The 14,986-nt window shown below is 35.8% G+C and overlaps 1 protein-coding gene across 1 annotated transcript in view; it reads right to left on the reverse strand.

The window, feature by feature from the left end:
• The window catches only part of LOC148944899 (uncharacterized), a 65,712-nt gene that overhangs the window by 49,603 nt on the left and 1,123 nt on the right, over positions 1 to 14,986 (reverse strand). The window contains exons 2-3 of the mRNA XM_089098890.1: positions 9,847 to 9,921; positions 2,776 to 3,621 (exon numbers count right to left, since the gene is read on the reverse strand). Of these exons, the coding sequence (XP_088955016.1) occupies positions 2,776 to 3,621; positions 9,847 to 9,921 (921 nt within the window). The remainder of the gene's footprint in view (positions 1 to 2,775; positions 3,622 to 9,846; positions 9,922 to 14,986) is intronic.

Here is a 14,986-nt window from a genome sequence, read left to right on the forward strand (position 1 = left end):
AGTTCCTTCCAAGCCTTATATTGAAATTTACTTTCCGCATACTCCAAATTTCACTACATGTAAAAAAAAGGTTTCCACACAAAATAATTTTTATGTCGTATTTACAAATAATTTTAAAATCATTAATTTCTTAAATTCTGGTAAAGATATAAACCCAGTTACTCGCCAGAGAGGGGTTTATAAAATACCATGTGACTGTGGCCATTTTTATTTTGGTAGAACCCATAAAAATTTATAAAAACGCCTGCAACAACACAAAGATGACATAACTAAAGCTTTAAATTCTAATAATACAAATATTTCCTTTGATTCTGCTTTAAGCAGTCACATATATGATAACCCTAGTCATAAAATGCTTTTTGAAGAAACTTGCCTTATTAGCAATGATTTAGGTATAAAACAGGTTGTTCGAGAGGCAATTGAAACTAAAATCAAAATAAATAGTAATATTTCTTTAAATAGAGATTTGGGGAAATTTTCGCTTAATACCCTATACACGAATTTAATTAAAAATAATTTGACTAATTATATTAAAAAAACAGTAAATAACCCCACTCAACCAATTACGAACAGACCTTCTCGGCTGGCTTCCAAGAATGCGAGACTAGCTTTAGTTGCTTGTCAGTAAATATTTTATTTCCATCTGATTGAATTGTTCTCTGTCGATTTCGTTTGGAGTACCAGTCCTGGTTGAACTTCATTGAAGTAACGATATTAGGGCTGTTTTAAAACATTTTTTAAACAGTTTTAATGATTGAATTTTAATGTAAGTTTCTTTTATAGTGTTTTTATTCTCTTCGTCTGTTTCGCTGAGGACGGCCCTTGGATATAGGGTCGAAATATTCATTTAAAGTTGCGTTCCTCTGTCTTGTATAAAAATTTCCCTGTTGTTCTACTTATTTGTTTATGATGGAAAGGCAGTGTGGTCTTCGTCGTTATTTGTATAATATAGTACCTTTATTGACACAAGACACGATACAAGGTCTGGCTATATATAAGTCACGGGGACGAGTTTTCCCAGGGAATCAACAATTATAAGAATACTATGATAAGGTACAATATATTAAGATTCTTAAACACTTGCTATATTCCAAGATATTCCCAAAAATAAACGGACAGAGGTCAGCCCGACAAAAAGATTAGTACGATCCATAGTCACAAAATTTTAATCTTTTATAGAAAAAAATCAACCACATCAAATCTGGCCAGCTGCGGTACTTAGCCATGAAAGTGGTTATTTATCAATTTTCTTTTCAAGCCTCACATAAAGGATGTTTTCTCTTATCCTAGTAAAAAGTGGTATTTTAAAACTTAGCAATTTATATTTTGCGTTATAAATATTTTATTTCATATTAAATTATTTCTGCTTAATTGGAAAGTTGACCACAGTACTCTCCTTTTAAGCAAGAGTTGTTAAAAACTCTATATATTTTACCTTTAAAACAACAAATATCAAGTACTTTGAACATGCTTCTTATTCTGCCATTATTGATGGGTCATTCTTTGCATACAATCTCAATTGGTTTCTTTAGGGTTATATTTATGGCCTTATGTTATGCCCTGTCTGATCTTCCAAGAACATCAATTTTAGAATTTATCCTTGTTATTCTCTTCTTTTTTTTCTTCTCTTCTCTTTCCTCCTCTTTCTTTTCTATCTCTTCTCTTTCCTCCTCTTTTTTCTTTTTATTCTTTTCGTCTTGATGACGGTAAATTGCTTTTTTCACACCCTTTCTAATATCTATCTTCTCTTTTATTAATACCAACAATGGATTAAGCATTCATATTATATCTAGAGTTATCTCATTTGATTAATTTGAGTTTAAATTCAATTTTCATTAATAATTAATTTACTTGGATACCGTGGTGAATTTAATATTTATCTTCCGGGGTTAGGAATGCCTTTGACAAATCATACATAACTATTTTTAGCAACCACAGATTTAACTTTAACACAACATATTACATTTTCTTTAACTTAATGAATGCCATTTAGACTATAAGTAATTTGTTTAGATAGATAGATAAATAGATTGATAGATAGATATTTATTGCAAAACAAAAGCCTCTTTGGGCCATGGCAAAAACAAACACAGTTGCATATAAAGACAAAACACATGATAATAAAATATATAACAATAACTAAGCATAGCCCATAGCAAATAAAAATACAATAACATAACAATTGCAACACAAAAGCACACATAATACTATAAAACTAACTCACATAATTACACACAATATCACACACATAATAATAATAATAATAATAATAATAATAATAATAATAATAATAATAATAATAATAATAATAATCGTGTATTTAAAAGCCTTTTTACAGGGCCATACACACTATACATCAAATATAACAGGAAAGTAAAAGTAAAACTCCCTTCAGCATTTTTATTCCAAACCATAACAAATCTTCTTCACAATAGTTCCTTTTTTATCTTTAGTGCCTGATCAACAAATCTATATAATCTACCCATGAGGCTAGGTACCGTCTGAGACAACATGCCCCGAAGTGAAAATTTTACTTTTCCCCAAAATACTCTCCCTTAAATCAGTAAGCCCCTGGCATAGGCACAGAAAATTGTTCAGAATTTCCTCTTCAATATTACAAATAGGACACGTGTACCTAGAGGCCGGGAACCCCTTACCTCTCTCAAATACTTTACTCCTCCATCTTAAAGGCAAACAGTTGGCCCGCAGCTGCAACCAATATGACAAATACTTACTTGGCAAATTAAATTTAAAGTAAATCTCCTGGCCAAACACCTTTTTAACATCCTTATAAACGCTTAATGTCTCGGATCTCTCAATTTCATTCCTCAATGTCTGTATCTCCTGATCTTCTAATCTTTGTTTAACTATTCCTTTTATATCAATCTGACTAATGGCGGCACCTCTACCATCGTTCCATATATATGACAATCCTAATCGGTCTAATAAGGATTTAACCCTAAACGGCCACGACCTCTTGCGCCCTGAAGCAAGTAGCTCTTCATAGGCCTCTCTAATAAGTTTAGCTCGTGGTACCTGCACTAACTTCATCCAAAATCTAACTACCTGAACCAGCCTATGTTTACGGAGCGAAAAAAGCCCTAGCTCCCCTTTCGAAAACTGGGTATGCGTAGTCCTATGGCGGCCGAAAAGCCTTTTGTAATAAGTTACCTGAAGGGTCTCCAGCTGTTCTGCCGCTTCCATCCCCCATAATTCCCCAGCATAATGAATAACTGGCATAATCTTCGTTAAAAATATTCTCTTATGCATTGCTAGACTTTTAATACCCATAACTGTACCATTCCTAAAAACCGTCGATATAGCCGCTCTCTCCCTTTTTACTGACTCTTTAATGTGGGCACACCAACTACCATTATTTTGAAATACAAAACCTAAATATTTTGAATTTTCAACTATCTTTATTTCGTCTCCATTAAATATATACTTACCATTACATTCTTCATCCTTTCTTTTACCAAAAATAACTATTTCTGTCTTCTTAACATTAAGTTGGAGCTTCTTCAGATCTAAGTAATCTGCAACAAGATCTAACAAATTCTGTAATTCATGGGTAGACTTACCTACAAGTACGCAATCATCAGCGAAAAGCAAAACTGAAAACTGAAAAGCAAAACTGTCAGTTAATATAAAAATGCTGATGTTTATTCCTTGAAATCTGAATTAATTTTTGATTTCTTAAAGTTATAAAAGTGAAAAAATTAAAATTATTTTTTTCAGTAAAGGTCAAATTATATTCTGACTTTTAGAAAGCATAGGGTTTAGAAACCTACTCAGATTAATTTCTGCTCGTTTTGAGTCGTACTAATCTATTTTTCGGACTGACCTCTGTAGTTTTTTTTGGGAATACCTTGGAAGATAATAAGTGTCGAAGTATCTTATTGTATTGTACCTGACCAAAGCATTCTTATAATTATTGATTCTCTGGGACAATTAGTCCCCTTGGCTTATTTATATATCCCAACCTTGTATCGTGTGTTACATCAATGAAACTAAAATATTATAAGCATCCTCTCAACAATGTTATTTAAACTTCTTGTTAGCTCCCAGTAGGTATGCTCTAGGTAATCAATAGGGCCGAATTTGAGGACACACTACCCGAGTTTTAATCAGCTTAGGACCATAATTATACCCCGTACAAAGGGCAGAATAACACCCAACATATACCTACTTTACTACAACTGGTGGCATGCGGTCAAACTGGGTCGATAAGACTAAAAAAAAATTGTTGATTAAAACAAAAATGACTTTACCAGAGGACATAATGATGTCCCTTTCAACGGTGCTTGAAATTGCCAAAATTATACCAGAATAAGCGGCAATGTCGGATATCGATAAATTCATCGAAAAACTGAAAATTTTTGAGGAATTAACAGAAATATTTGACGATAAAGTCAAAGAACAATGCGAATGAGCTAGATTAAGGGGAAGTCCGCTAAAACATTTTGAATCAATGAGAGGCAACGCTAGAGCGTTGCCTATAGTAAAGGCCATACGGCTCCAAGGTTTATTATTTTTTCCCATAGGCACTTCATTTAGAAGGGTTCGTCGTATAAACTTCAAAGGGGGCTCAATCAATAGGAAATCGAGAGTTGTAGTGCCCTTTTTAAGGATCAAAAGTGTTTGGAAGGCCACTGAACCCCTTCCAAGCCCACCATTTCCCCAAACACATCCAATCAAGATTTTGAGATAGCCATTTTGTTCTACGTAGTTTATTTGCAGATAGAAATTATGTTTTTGAGGAGTACATCCCAGAGCCCTCAGGACAAGGGTTGAAAGTTATGCCCTGGGGGCATTTCCGGTTTTTATAGAAAGTTTTATTGTAGAAACTTCAAACAGGATTCATTCGATCGGAAATTCAAAGGGCTAGTGCCCTTTTTAATAGTCGAAAGTAATTGGAGGGTAACTAACCCCCCTCTCACAACCAACTTTTCCCCAAACACATTCAATCAAAATTTTGAGATAGCCATTTTGTTCAACGTAGTTGAAAATTCTTAAAATTTTGAATTCTGAAAATTTTGATCGGAAACTGAAAGTTCTAGTTCATATTTTGAGAGTCAAAAGAGATTCGAGGGCAAATAGCCGCCCCCACGCCTTTTCTCCCCAAATACATCCGATAAAAATTTGGAAATAGCCTTTAAGCTAAAAATTGTTCAAAAGTCAGATAACCAAAACTCAGGTGTCGACACAACCCCCCAGGGCTCAGGGGCAGGCGTTGTAAGTTATACCATTGGTTATATATGGTTCTCATGAAAGGGATGCTCGTATAAGCTTCAGAGAAGGGTTCATTTGATTGAAAATTGAAATTTCGAGTTCACTTTTTAATAGTCAGAACAGATCCGAGGGTGACTAGCCCCCCTACGCCTTCTTTTTCCAAACCCATCTGATGAAAATGTTGAGATAGAAATTTTATAACAATAGTTCAAAAGTCAGACAATAAAAACTCTGGTGTCAATACAACCCCAAAGGACCTGGGGGAAGGCATTCTAAGTTATGCCCTGTATGGTTCTTATGAAAGGGATGCTCGTATAAACTTCAGAGAGAGCTCATTTGATTGGAAATTGATAGTTCTAGTTCACTTTTTAAGAGTCAAGAGATTTAAGAACAATTAGCCCCCCCACCCTATTTTCCCCAAACCATCCGCTACAAATTTTGAAATAACCAGGGTTTTTAAAAATTGTTCAAAAATTAGATAACAAATCTCCGGTGTCCACACAACCCTCAGGGCGTGGGGTATAGGCGTATAAACTTCAGAGATGGCTCATTTGATTGAAAATTGAAAGCTCTAGCTCACTTTTTAAGAGTCAAAAGATATCCGAGGGTGACTATCCCCCCTCCCACACACACCCTTTTTTCCCAACAATTTTACACAATTGTGTAAAACACGCACAATTTTAAAAATATCCATTTCATTAAAGATAAGTCACAAGTCAGATAAGAAAAATCCTGGTGTTGACGCAACCCCCCAGGCTCCGGGGGCAAGTGTTGTAAGTAATGCTCTGAGGGCATATATAGTTCTTATGGAAGGGATGCTCGTATAAACTTCGGGGAGGGCTTATTTTATTGGAAATTCAAAGTTCTTGATCATTTTTTAAGATTCAAAAGAGATCGGAGAGCAACTAACCTCCTCCCCCCTCTTATAAACTTATATCATATAAACTTATCATATATAAAAATTTTTGAGATGGGTATTTTGTTAAAAATAGTTCAAAGTTCAGATTTTTTGTAAAGTGTTAGAAAAAATTTTAGATAGGAGGCTAGATAGGTGGTTAGATAAAAATAAAATTATAAATGAAGAGCAAGGAGGATTTAGGAAAGATTATTGTACAGCAGATAGGGCATTTGTGCTTAGAGCTTTAGTCAATAAGTATGGAAGCGGGAATAGCCGTCTATATGCAGCTTTTTTAGACCTAAGAAAAGCTTTTGATAATGTTGAGATGGTGCTTTTGGTAGATACTCTGAGAAGTATAGGTTTACCTAGTATTTTTGAGAGGTTAGTTCCTAGCATGTATTGCGAAACGAAGGCGGTAGTAAAGGTAAAAGATCAGGGTTTTTCTAGAGTATATAGAAACCGTAAAAGGGTAAAACAATGTAGTGCTCTTTCCCCCCGTTTGTTTTCTATTTTTATAAATGATTTAGTTCAGCTTTTGGAAAGAAGGTGGGCTCCGACAGTGGGTCTTGGTTCAAAATTATTTTCAGTTTTGCTTTTCGCTGATGATTGCGTACTTGTAGCTAAGTCTACCCATGAATTACAGAATTTTTTAGATCTTGTTGCAGATTACTTAGATCTGAAGAAGCTCCAACTTAATGTTAAGAAGACAGAAATAGTTATTTTTGGTAAAAGAAAGGATGAAGAATGTAATGGTAAGTTTATGTTTAATGGAGACGAAATAAAGATAGTTGAAAATTCAAAATATTTAGGTTTTGTATTTCAAAATAATGGTAGTTGGTGTGCCCACATTAAAGAGTCAGTAAAAAGGGAGAGAGCGGCTATATCGACGGTTTTTAGGAATGGTACAGTTATGGGTATTAAAAGTCTAGCAATGCATAAGAGAATATTTTTAACGAAGATTATGCCAGTTATTCATTATGGTGGGGAATTGTGGAGGATGGAAGCGGCAGAACAGCTGGAGACCCTTCAGGTAACTTATTACAAAAGGCTTTTCGGCCTCCATAGGACTACGCATACCCAGTTTTCGAAAGGGGAGCTAGGGCTTTTAGAGATTTACGAGATGACAGCAATGAAGAGGACGCAAGTTACACTGTTTCTGGGCTGTCTATCATGAACGCGACAGCTACTTCTGAAGGCTCCGTGATATCTTTTCAAAAGAAAATACTGAGAAGTTTAATCCCTCTCAAGGATCTAATAGTTTCTCTGAGACCCTGAATAAAAAGAAAAAGACAAAAGAAGGCAATGTAAAGATAAAATAATACAGATGGGGTCACCATGGAATTGAAGCAGGTGACGTAACGTTTGCTTATGTCAATGAAAACCCATAACAAGATGGACTGACTCCCCTTATGTACTTTGACAAGTATTTGACAATATCTATTTTTGATCTTGCTGCTGAGAAAACTAAATAATTTCGTCAAGCAAATTCCAACAAGAGTCTCATCAGCAAAGACAATAATCTTGCCGAAGAAACAAGGCGCATAACGGGCATCTTTATCTTGATGGGATAGGGGTTAATGCAGACGAGATTTTACTGAAATAGGAAGTATTTGGTTCCTCTCATTTCCCAGACTATATCCCGTGACAGAGGGCAAAAGTTACGCAACAGCCTACATTTCACCAGCGAGAAAGACGAGATTGAAGAGAATGTGCAGTGAAAACCAAAAACAAAGTATTAAAGTTGTTCAACGACATAGTCAGAGTTTGGACCCCGAACAAAATTTGTCTGTGGATGAAGAGATTATTCCGTTCCAAGAAAAGACATAAATGAAATAATACATCGAGTCCCACCTACGGCCCTGGGGCTCAAGAACTTTGTGCTCAATAGATCATCTGGATATATGTTCAACCACTAACTGTATCAAGAAGCATTATACCAATTGATAAAAAAAAACTAGGAAAAGATGAAGTTTTGGAGGAGCTGTGATTCTTCATCTTAGGCATGTCCCAGAGGGTTCTAGCTGTTCACCCTCCTGGTGTTTCTTCCCATGAAAATACCCCCCCCCAAAAAAAAATACCCTTCCGGAAAATAACCACCCGCGGAAAACACCCCCCCCCACGGAAAAAAACCTGCGGAAAATACCCAACCCGCCGTGGAAAATACCCCCCCTCTCCCAATGGAAAATACCACTCCCCGTAAAATAGCCCATACCCCTGGAAAATACCCAACCCGCCTTTGAAAATACCCCCTCCCCCCGTGGAAAATACCACTCCCCGGAAAATACCCCCGTGAAAAATACCCCCCTCCCCGCAGAAAATAAATCCCCCGGAAAGAAACCCCTTGGAAAATGCCCCCCCCCCGAGGAAAAAATCCGCGGAAAATCCCCCGGAAAGTACCCCCCCCCAGTGGAAAATAACCCCGCGGAAATTGCCCCCTGGAAAATACCCGCCCGGAAAATCCCCCCACCCGGGGAAAATACCCCCAGTAAGTAACTTCCACCCCATGCTGAATATATCCCCCTCCCCGCGGAAAATACCCCCGTGGAAAGTGCCTTCCGGTAAATACCCCCTCCCCCCCGTGGAAAATAAGGCTTTTCAAATTTGATAATTTCATTTGAGTTTTGCTTTTTTTATTTTCCTTAGGGGGAAGGAATTTTGGTACTTGTGCATTATGCGCCACTTACTCAGGTTTACGCTGTGTAAGACTCAAGAAGAAATTATTTTTTTGTTAGTTTCTTTCAGCTTTACGCAAGACAAAGACAAGTAACAGAATAGATGTGAAATATATAATTTGGGCTATATATTTGCACATAAGAAGGGGGGGGGTAAAGTATTAGGGTAAAGTATTTGGACAGTTTGATGTCTGAAAATCCGGCTCTCTCTCCATGAAAAATGCAGGTACTTGTGTATTATACACCACTTGTCCAAGTTTGCTCTGTGTAAAGCTCGAGGAAAAACCAGTTTCTTCGTTAGTTTCTTCGTTACTTTAGAAATAAATTTGAGCTATATGTTTGCACATTAGGGGGGGGGGAGTAAAGTAAAGCGGGTGTGCATACAACATTTTTTATGTACAATAATTTTGTATGTTATGAAGTAAGAATTGTTTTCTGACTTCAAACTGTCCAAATACCTTACCCCCCCCCCCAATTATCTGCAAATATATAGCCCAAATTATATATTTCCCATATATTCAGTTATTTGTCTTTGTCTTGCCTTGCGTTAAGCTGAAAGTAATTAAGGAAGAAATCGGTTTGTTCTCCAGTTTTACACAGCGTAAACTTGAGTGAATGGCGTATAATACACAAGTACCAAAAATCCCTCCCCCTACAGAAAAAAAACAAAGCTCAAATAAAATTCTCAAATTTGGAAAGCCTTATTTTCCACGTGGGGGGTGTTTTCTGGGGATGGGGGGGGGGGGGTGAGTGATTGGCGTATATTACAGAAGTACCAAAAATCCTTCCTCCTACAGAACAAAACTCAAATAAAATTCTTAAATTTGGAAAGCCTCATTTTCCATGGGGGATCTTTACCGAGGATATTTCTGCGGGAGGGGTGTATTTTACGGGGGTATCTTCCTGGGGGGTATAGTCCACGGAGGGGTAGTTTCCGGAGGGAGGGGGGGGGGGTAACACCGGGGGGGGGGGGTAAACGCCGGCCACCGTCCCATAGATGATGGATTTTCAGGTTTATTTTGACAGTTTTTTCTCGTCACTTACCTTGATTGAGACCCTAACGACTGATGGATTCCTTGAAGTTGATGTCTTACAAAGCAATCGCATCGAAAATGTTTCCTTAAAGAAAATGCTTCTTAAAGATAAGGTGTTAAAGAAACAAGTCAGAGGCGCAGACGATGACATTGATGGAACAATTTTTGAAAAGATTCGTATTATTGATATGATAGCTGTCTTGAATACTGCAGATTTGAAAATTCTTGAAACCCAAATGCAAAATCAATACCTTTATTTGAGTTCTGAAACAAACTAGCTGAAGCCCTACTTCTTCAGTAGCCCCCCCCCCACCCCCAGCAATGAGTTGGTAAAAGAACAAACGACTAGAACAAACACGTTCTTGGAATACCTCAATCAAGGTCAATCTCTGTGGCCTGGGTTAATGAGATGGCATATGCAATCGTACCGTGAATGACTATTCAGTCTAGCCAATCAACCCAATGAATCTCCATTGCCAATTTTGCACTATCCATAAATTAAGAATTAGTAAGAGCTCAGCTAGCCCGTATGTTGACTCACACAGGCTATTCATACAAGGCTAATACTTTTTTTTCTTACAAAATTAGGACCTTTCAACTGCCATTGGAGGGTAGTCTCTGTGAGAGAATTTAAAGCGCAAATAAAATTACCTTATAGGTAGCTAATATACATATCTAGGAGAAAAGGAACATTTGTCAAACAATAAGGAGCAGGGGCCGCAACAGGTAGGCTTAAATAATGAAATATAAATATAATATAAATATAATATTATATTTATAATATAATATATATATAATATAATATAAATATAATATAAATATAAATATAAACTCTAAAACTCTCAATTAACTCAAGTAAATGTATATTAAGGAGGCCTGAGACGGTCAATCATTTTGATCAAAAGCTTCCATCAATCGATTGATTCAAGCATGATTGACCGTCTAGGAACGTGTTTGACACTTGAGTCAAGTGTTGACGGTGATTGATAAAAAGATCGAATGAACCAAGCGGTTGACTAGGGTGATTGACCATCTAGGCTAGTTTTGATCAAGTATTGCGTCATTCACGCGCCAACAACAATGGAAGACATATCGGAAGTAAGCAAAAATGTGGAACGCGAGTTTATCTGTTTATTAATAGATTTATCCCGGGATCATCCTGAGTTATGGAATTTAAAAGTAAGACCTATTATAACCAAAATAAGAAAAATGCGGCATTTGATAGGATATTGAGGAAGGTATACATTTTCCAAATTACAAAAGAAAATTAATGTTGTAAGAACAAATTTCAACCGGAAGCTCAAGGCGATCAAGCAGAAAAAGAAGTCTGAGGCGTCAGTAGATGATCCGTATCGCGCAGAGCGTTCAGTAAATGATCATGAGTGAAGCGATTTCTCATCTTGTACCACTCCTTGGACCAAAGACGTTTCCTACTTTCTTTTCACTTGAGCGCAACCAAAGTACATGCAAGGAAAGCCAGATCAGTCAGTATTAGAGTGCATTTCCCATACGGTTGACGCTTCACTAGCCGGCCCTGAACTGAAACTAAAAATCCGGTCCTGAGTTTGTATTAAACTTTGCTCAAGATTGAAGGGTCGATTGAAGCTTGATTGAAGCACACGTCAATCGATTGACGGACGCTTTTGATCAAAATGATTGACCGTCTCGGGACTCCTTTAGAGTAGGATCTTTTATATGATTGCGCCTAAATCGTTCTAACGTAACATAAAATTTCATCTTAGTTATCTAAAATCTATCAGCGACAACTCTGATTTGCTAAATATTAGCCTTGAATATTTTCAAGCATGGAACTTTAACCAAAGAAAGTGTACTTCCCTTTAAAATTTTCGTATATATCTCCCTAACATGCAAAAAATAGTCTGCACTCTGTAATAGCTCTTATCCGCTAAAACGTTTTCCGTGAGACCTACTTAAGCTTTTTCTGCGTTAATAATGTAAGAAACTGGGTGAGATTAAATATACCTTATTGTCTTTAATTGTGTTCCATTGCGTCTGATCATGTGTCTTTTTACTTAAACACGTGAGTCAAATATTTTGGCAATCGGTTACTAGACTAATTTCATTAGCAAAAGAAAAAAAAAACAGATTGAAATTCGGAAAATCAATATATTTCTTATAAGGACTTCAACCAGTATTTCTAAAAAACAAGGAATTCCCTATGGTATTAGGTTAAAAATCAAAACAAATATTCCTCTCTAATATTGAAAGAATGCTAATTGTTTCTAACAATCCAATACAAAATGTAAGTCATGGAGATACAGTTACAATGATATCTTTTTTAAGAAGAATTTCTTTCAGAATTTTATGTATGATCAATGAGCCTTGGTTAAAAAGAATTATAGAAATTGCAAAAATTCATGTGTGAAATTCAAGTCCGAAAATTGCATTTACAAATATAATTCATTTCTTTTTTTGAGGAGGGGGTTGATATTGGAAGGAAACTAAGGAATATAGCCTAAGCTCTTTTAAACAAAAGATCATGGTCGTTGATTGGGGCATTTGATGTTGAATAATTGGGCATGGCCCTGACCAATATAGGTGCTCAAGATCATTACTATTGAGGGAGTTATCTCAAAGTCTCTCATACATAGCCTCATTGTAATTGTTACTAGAAGTTCATTAAGTCACATTAAGAAGGGGAATTAGTTGTTCTAGGGGGAGCAGCACGAGTCCTTCAACAAGCTAGTTACTACTATTACATGGAAATTTGAGAGAGGTAAAAATTCCATAAGAACACTTTTATTCCCATAGGTTCACTCGTTTGTGACTTTTATTCCACTTACAGAAGTGACCTCAAAGTGACACATCGAAAATATTGTTGTTTACGCAGCGACTTACTATTGCTTATAAATCTCTTCATTTTTTTCCGGTAGGTAGTTCTATCCTAGGAATTCCGTTGGCACTCTAGTAGGATTACATTAAATTACCTTAAATCGCAGATCGGAGCGAATTTAAGGATTTTCATCCTTGTAATGCTCCATTATGACTTCTGTGGGTTGTTTGTTAAATTTTGGTTGATAACTCAGCAGCTTCCCAGTTGTATAGGAACTCTTGCTGTAGCCTTTATTTGTCAAGATTTTTCTTGAATGCACCTGTTGAATCAGCAGCCACTGTATCTTTAGAGAGTTGATTCCACAAGTTTGTTACTCGTTGGCTGAAAAAACGGCTTATTTCTCGGAATAAGGAGCGTTTCTTGAAGATTTTCTTGGAATGCCCTCTTGTCAAAGAACGTTCTGGGGGGTAAGGAGACAAGGGAGAACATTTTTGGAAATAATTTTGTGGGTCAATATCATGTCACGTTTCCTACGATATACAAAAGTGTGAAGCTTCAAGTGACGTAAAGGCTCTCTGTATGGCATTTGTTTGAAGCCTTCGACCATTTTGGTTGCTCTTCGTTGAACTCTTTCAAGAATTTCTTTGTCCACAATGAATACATGGTTATGGCCACAATGAAAAAAGGCCACACAAAAGATTAAAGAAAAGTAATTCTAATTTTTTTTTCATGTATTCTTATGTATTTCTTAATTATATTTTTTCATTAAACTTTTTTTTGGCCACTCCCCCATTTTTTTTTTTTTTTTTTAGTGCATATAAATCTTGCTTTTCCCCTGCTGTTTAGAAAGTCGCCAAGGAGCTTCCCTGCTGATGGACCAAAATGTCTTACAGTGGTTCGTTGATAAATGTATTGCTCAATGTGGTGCCAATAATTGATTATTTGTATAAATTTAAAGGAAACAGGTAAAAACGAACAGATTCAAACAGAAACTATTTTTTTTAACCGAAATTAGAAGTACTAAAAACTTAAAAACCAAACAACGAGGAAAACCCAGCTAAAAAATAACAACAGATAGAAAGAAAACATAACAGAATTAAAAGCCAATTTTTTTTTGGCTTTTACCTAATTAAAAACCAAGCAATGAGGAAAACCCAGCTAAACAATAACAACAGATAGAAAGAACACATAGCAGAATTAAAAGCCAAAATTTTTAAAAAAGTCATTCATTAATAACTAGGCTACGATTAGCAAAAACAACACTTTTGCACAATACTAGATAAGTTACTTCACTCATTTCTTTTGTTTTGATCTTTATTCCTAAACCTTATTTGTATTTATGGTACTCCAATAAGTGTTTACAAAATTATATATTAATACTTTAATTTCGTTCATCTCATCTAATAATGATTTGCCTGTCAATTTTTAGCTTGGAGGTAAAGTCCCAGAATTCAAATGCGCTATAAAAACCAAAATAAGCTATCACAAATATACAACTATCTTTCGGTGCATTCTATCAATGATATTTTTTAATAGTGTGATACAAAAGTGATTTGTGCCACACAAAGTAGATGTACCGTCAAAACTGACAGCATTAAAAGGTGATAAAATGACTCCGCGTAGCCCCTCTTTATGTCCTTGATCCCCTGAAGTCTGATGAACATTACAGTTTTTAATAGTTTTTTTTTTTAATAAACAGACGAGGTTGCCATATCCAAAACATTTTAAAAGGCTTCTAGTTTATTTATAAAATGGGAAGACTTAAATCTGCATTTAATCTCCTCAGAAAATGGATTTTAAAAGGAAATTATTAATGTTTGCTAAACGTAGTAATATGACAGCAGTGATTTAATGTTTATTGGATTAGTAAAATTTTACAAAAGTAATTAAAAAAAAAGGATTCCTCGTGTGTATTAAGAAAATAGCTGCGAGACGGTTGTCAGATGGTTTTTGACTTCCATCGCTTAAGGGGGGCAACAACACGGTAAATGTAAATGGTCCAGTGTGATTTCCTTGTGTGTCAGTGTGCTTCCTGTGTTCTACTTGTGCTTCCAGATGGGGCGTATTTAGGCACATTGAATTCTTGAAATCCGTATATTTATAATAGTATTTCTTTTCGGAAAAATTGAAACAATAAATTTTTTTTACTGCTAATTCTGAACTATCTGGCACCAGGTATTTTGTAACACTTTGTCTGTTAAGTTTTAATTTAGTCGTATTTATATTTTGGGGGTCGCAGTCAGGTTGTGACCAATCAGTGGTCATAAAAATTCTTAACAAATTCAGAAGATTAGAATTCCTACGATGGCTTTTAACTTAAATGAGGCTTTTGAGCTTAACAGATGAAGTTTTTCCG

The sequence above is a fragment of the Artemia sp. Qi Xiang Cuo genome, chromosome 13, assembly GCF_049724085.1.
Source record: "Artemia sp. Qi Xiang Cuo chromosome 13, ASM4972408v1, whole genome shotgun sequence".
NCBI lineage: Eukaryota > Metazoa > Arthropoda > Branchiopoda > Anostraca > Artemiidae > Artemia > Artemia sp. Qi Xiang Cuo.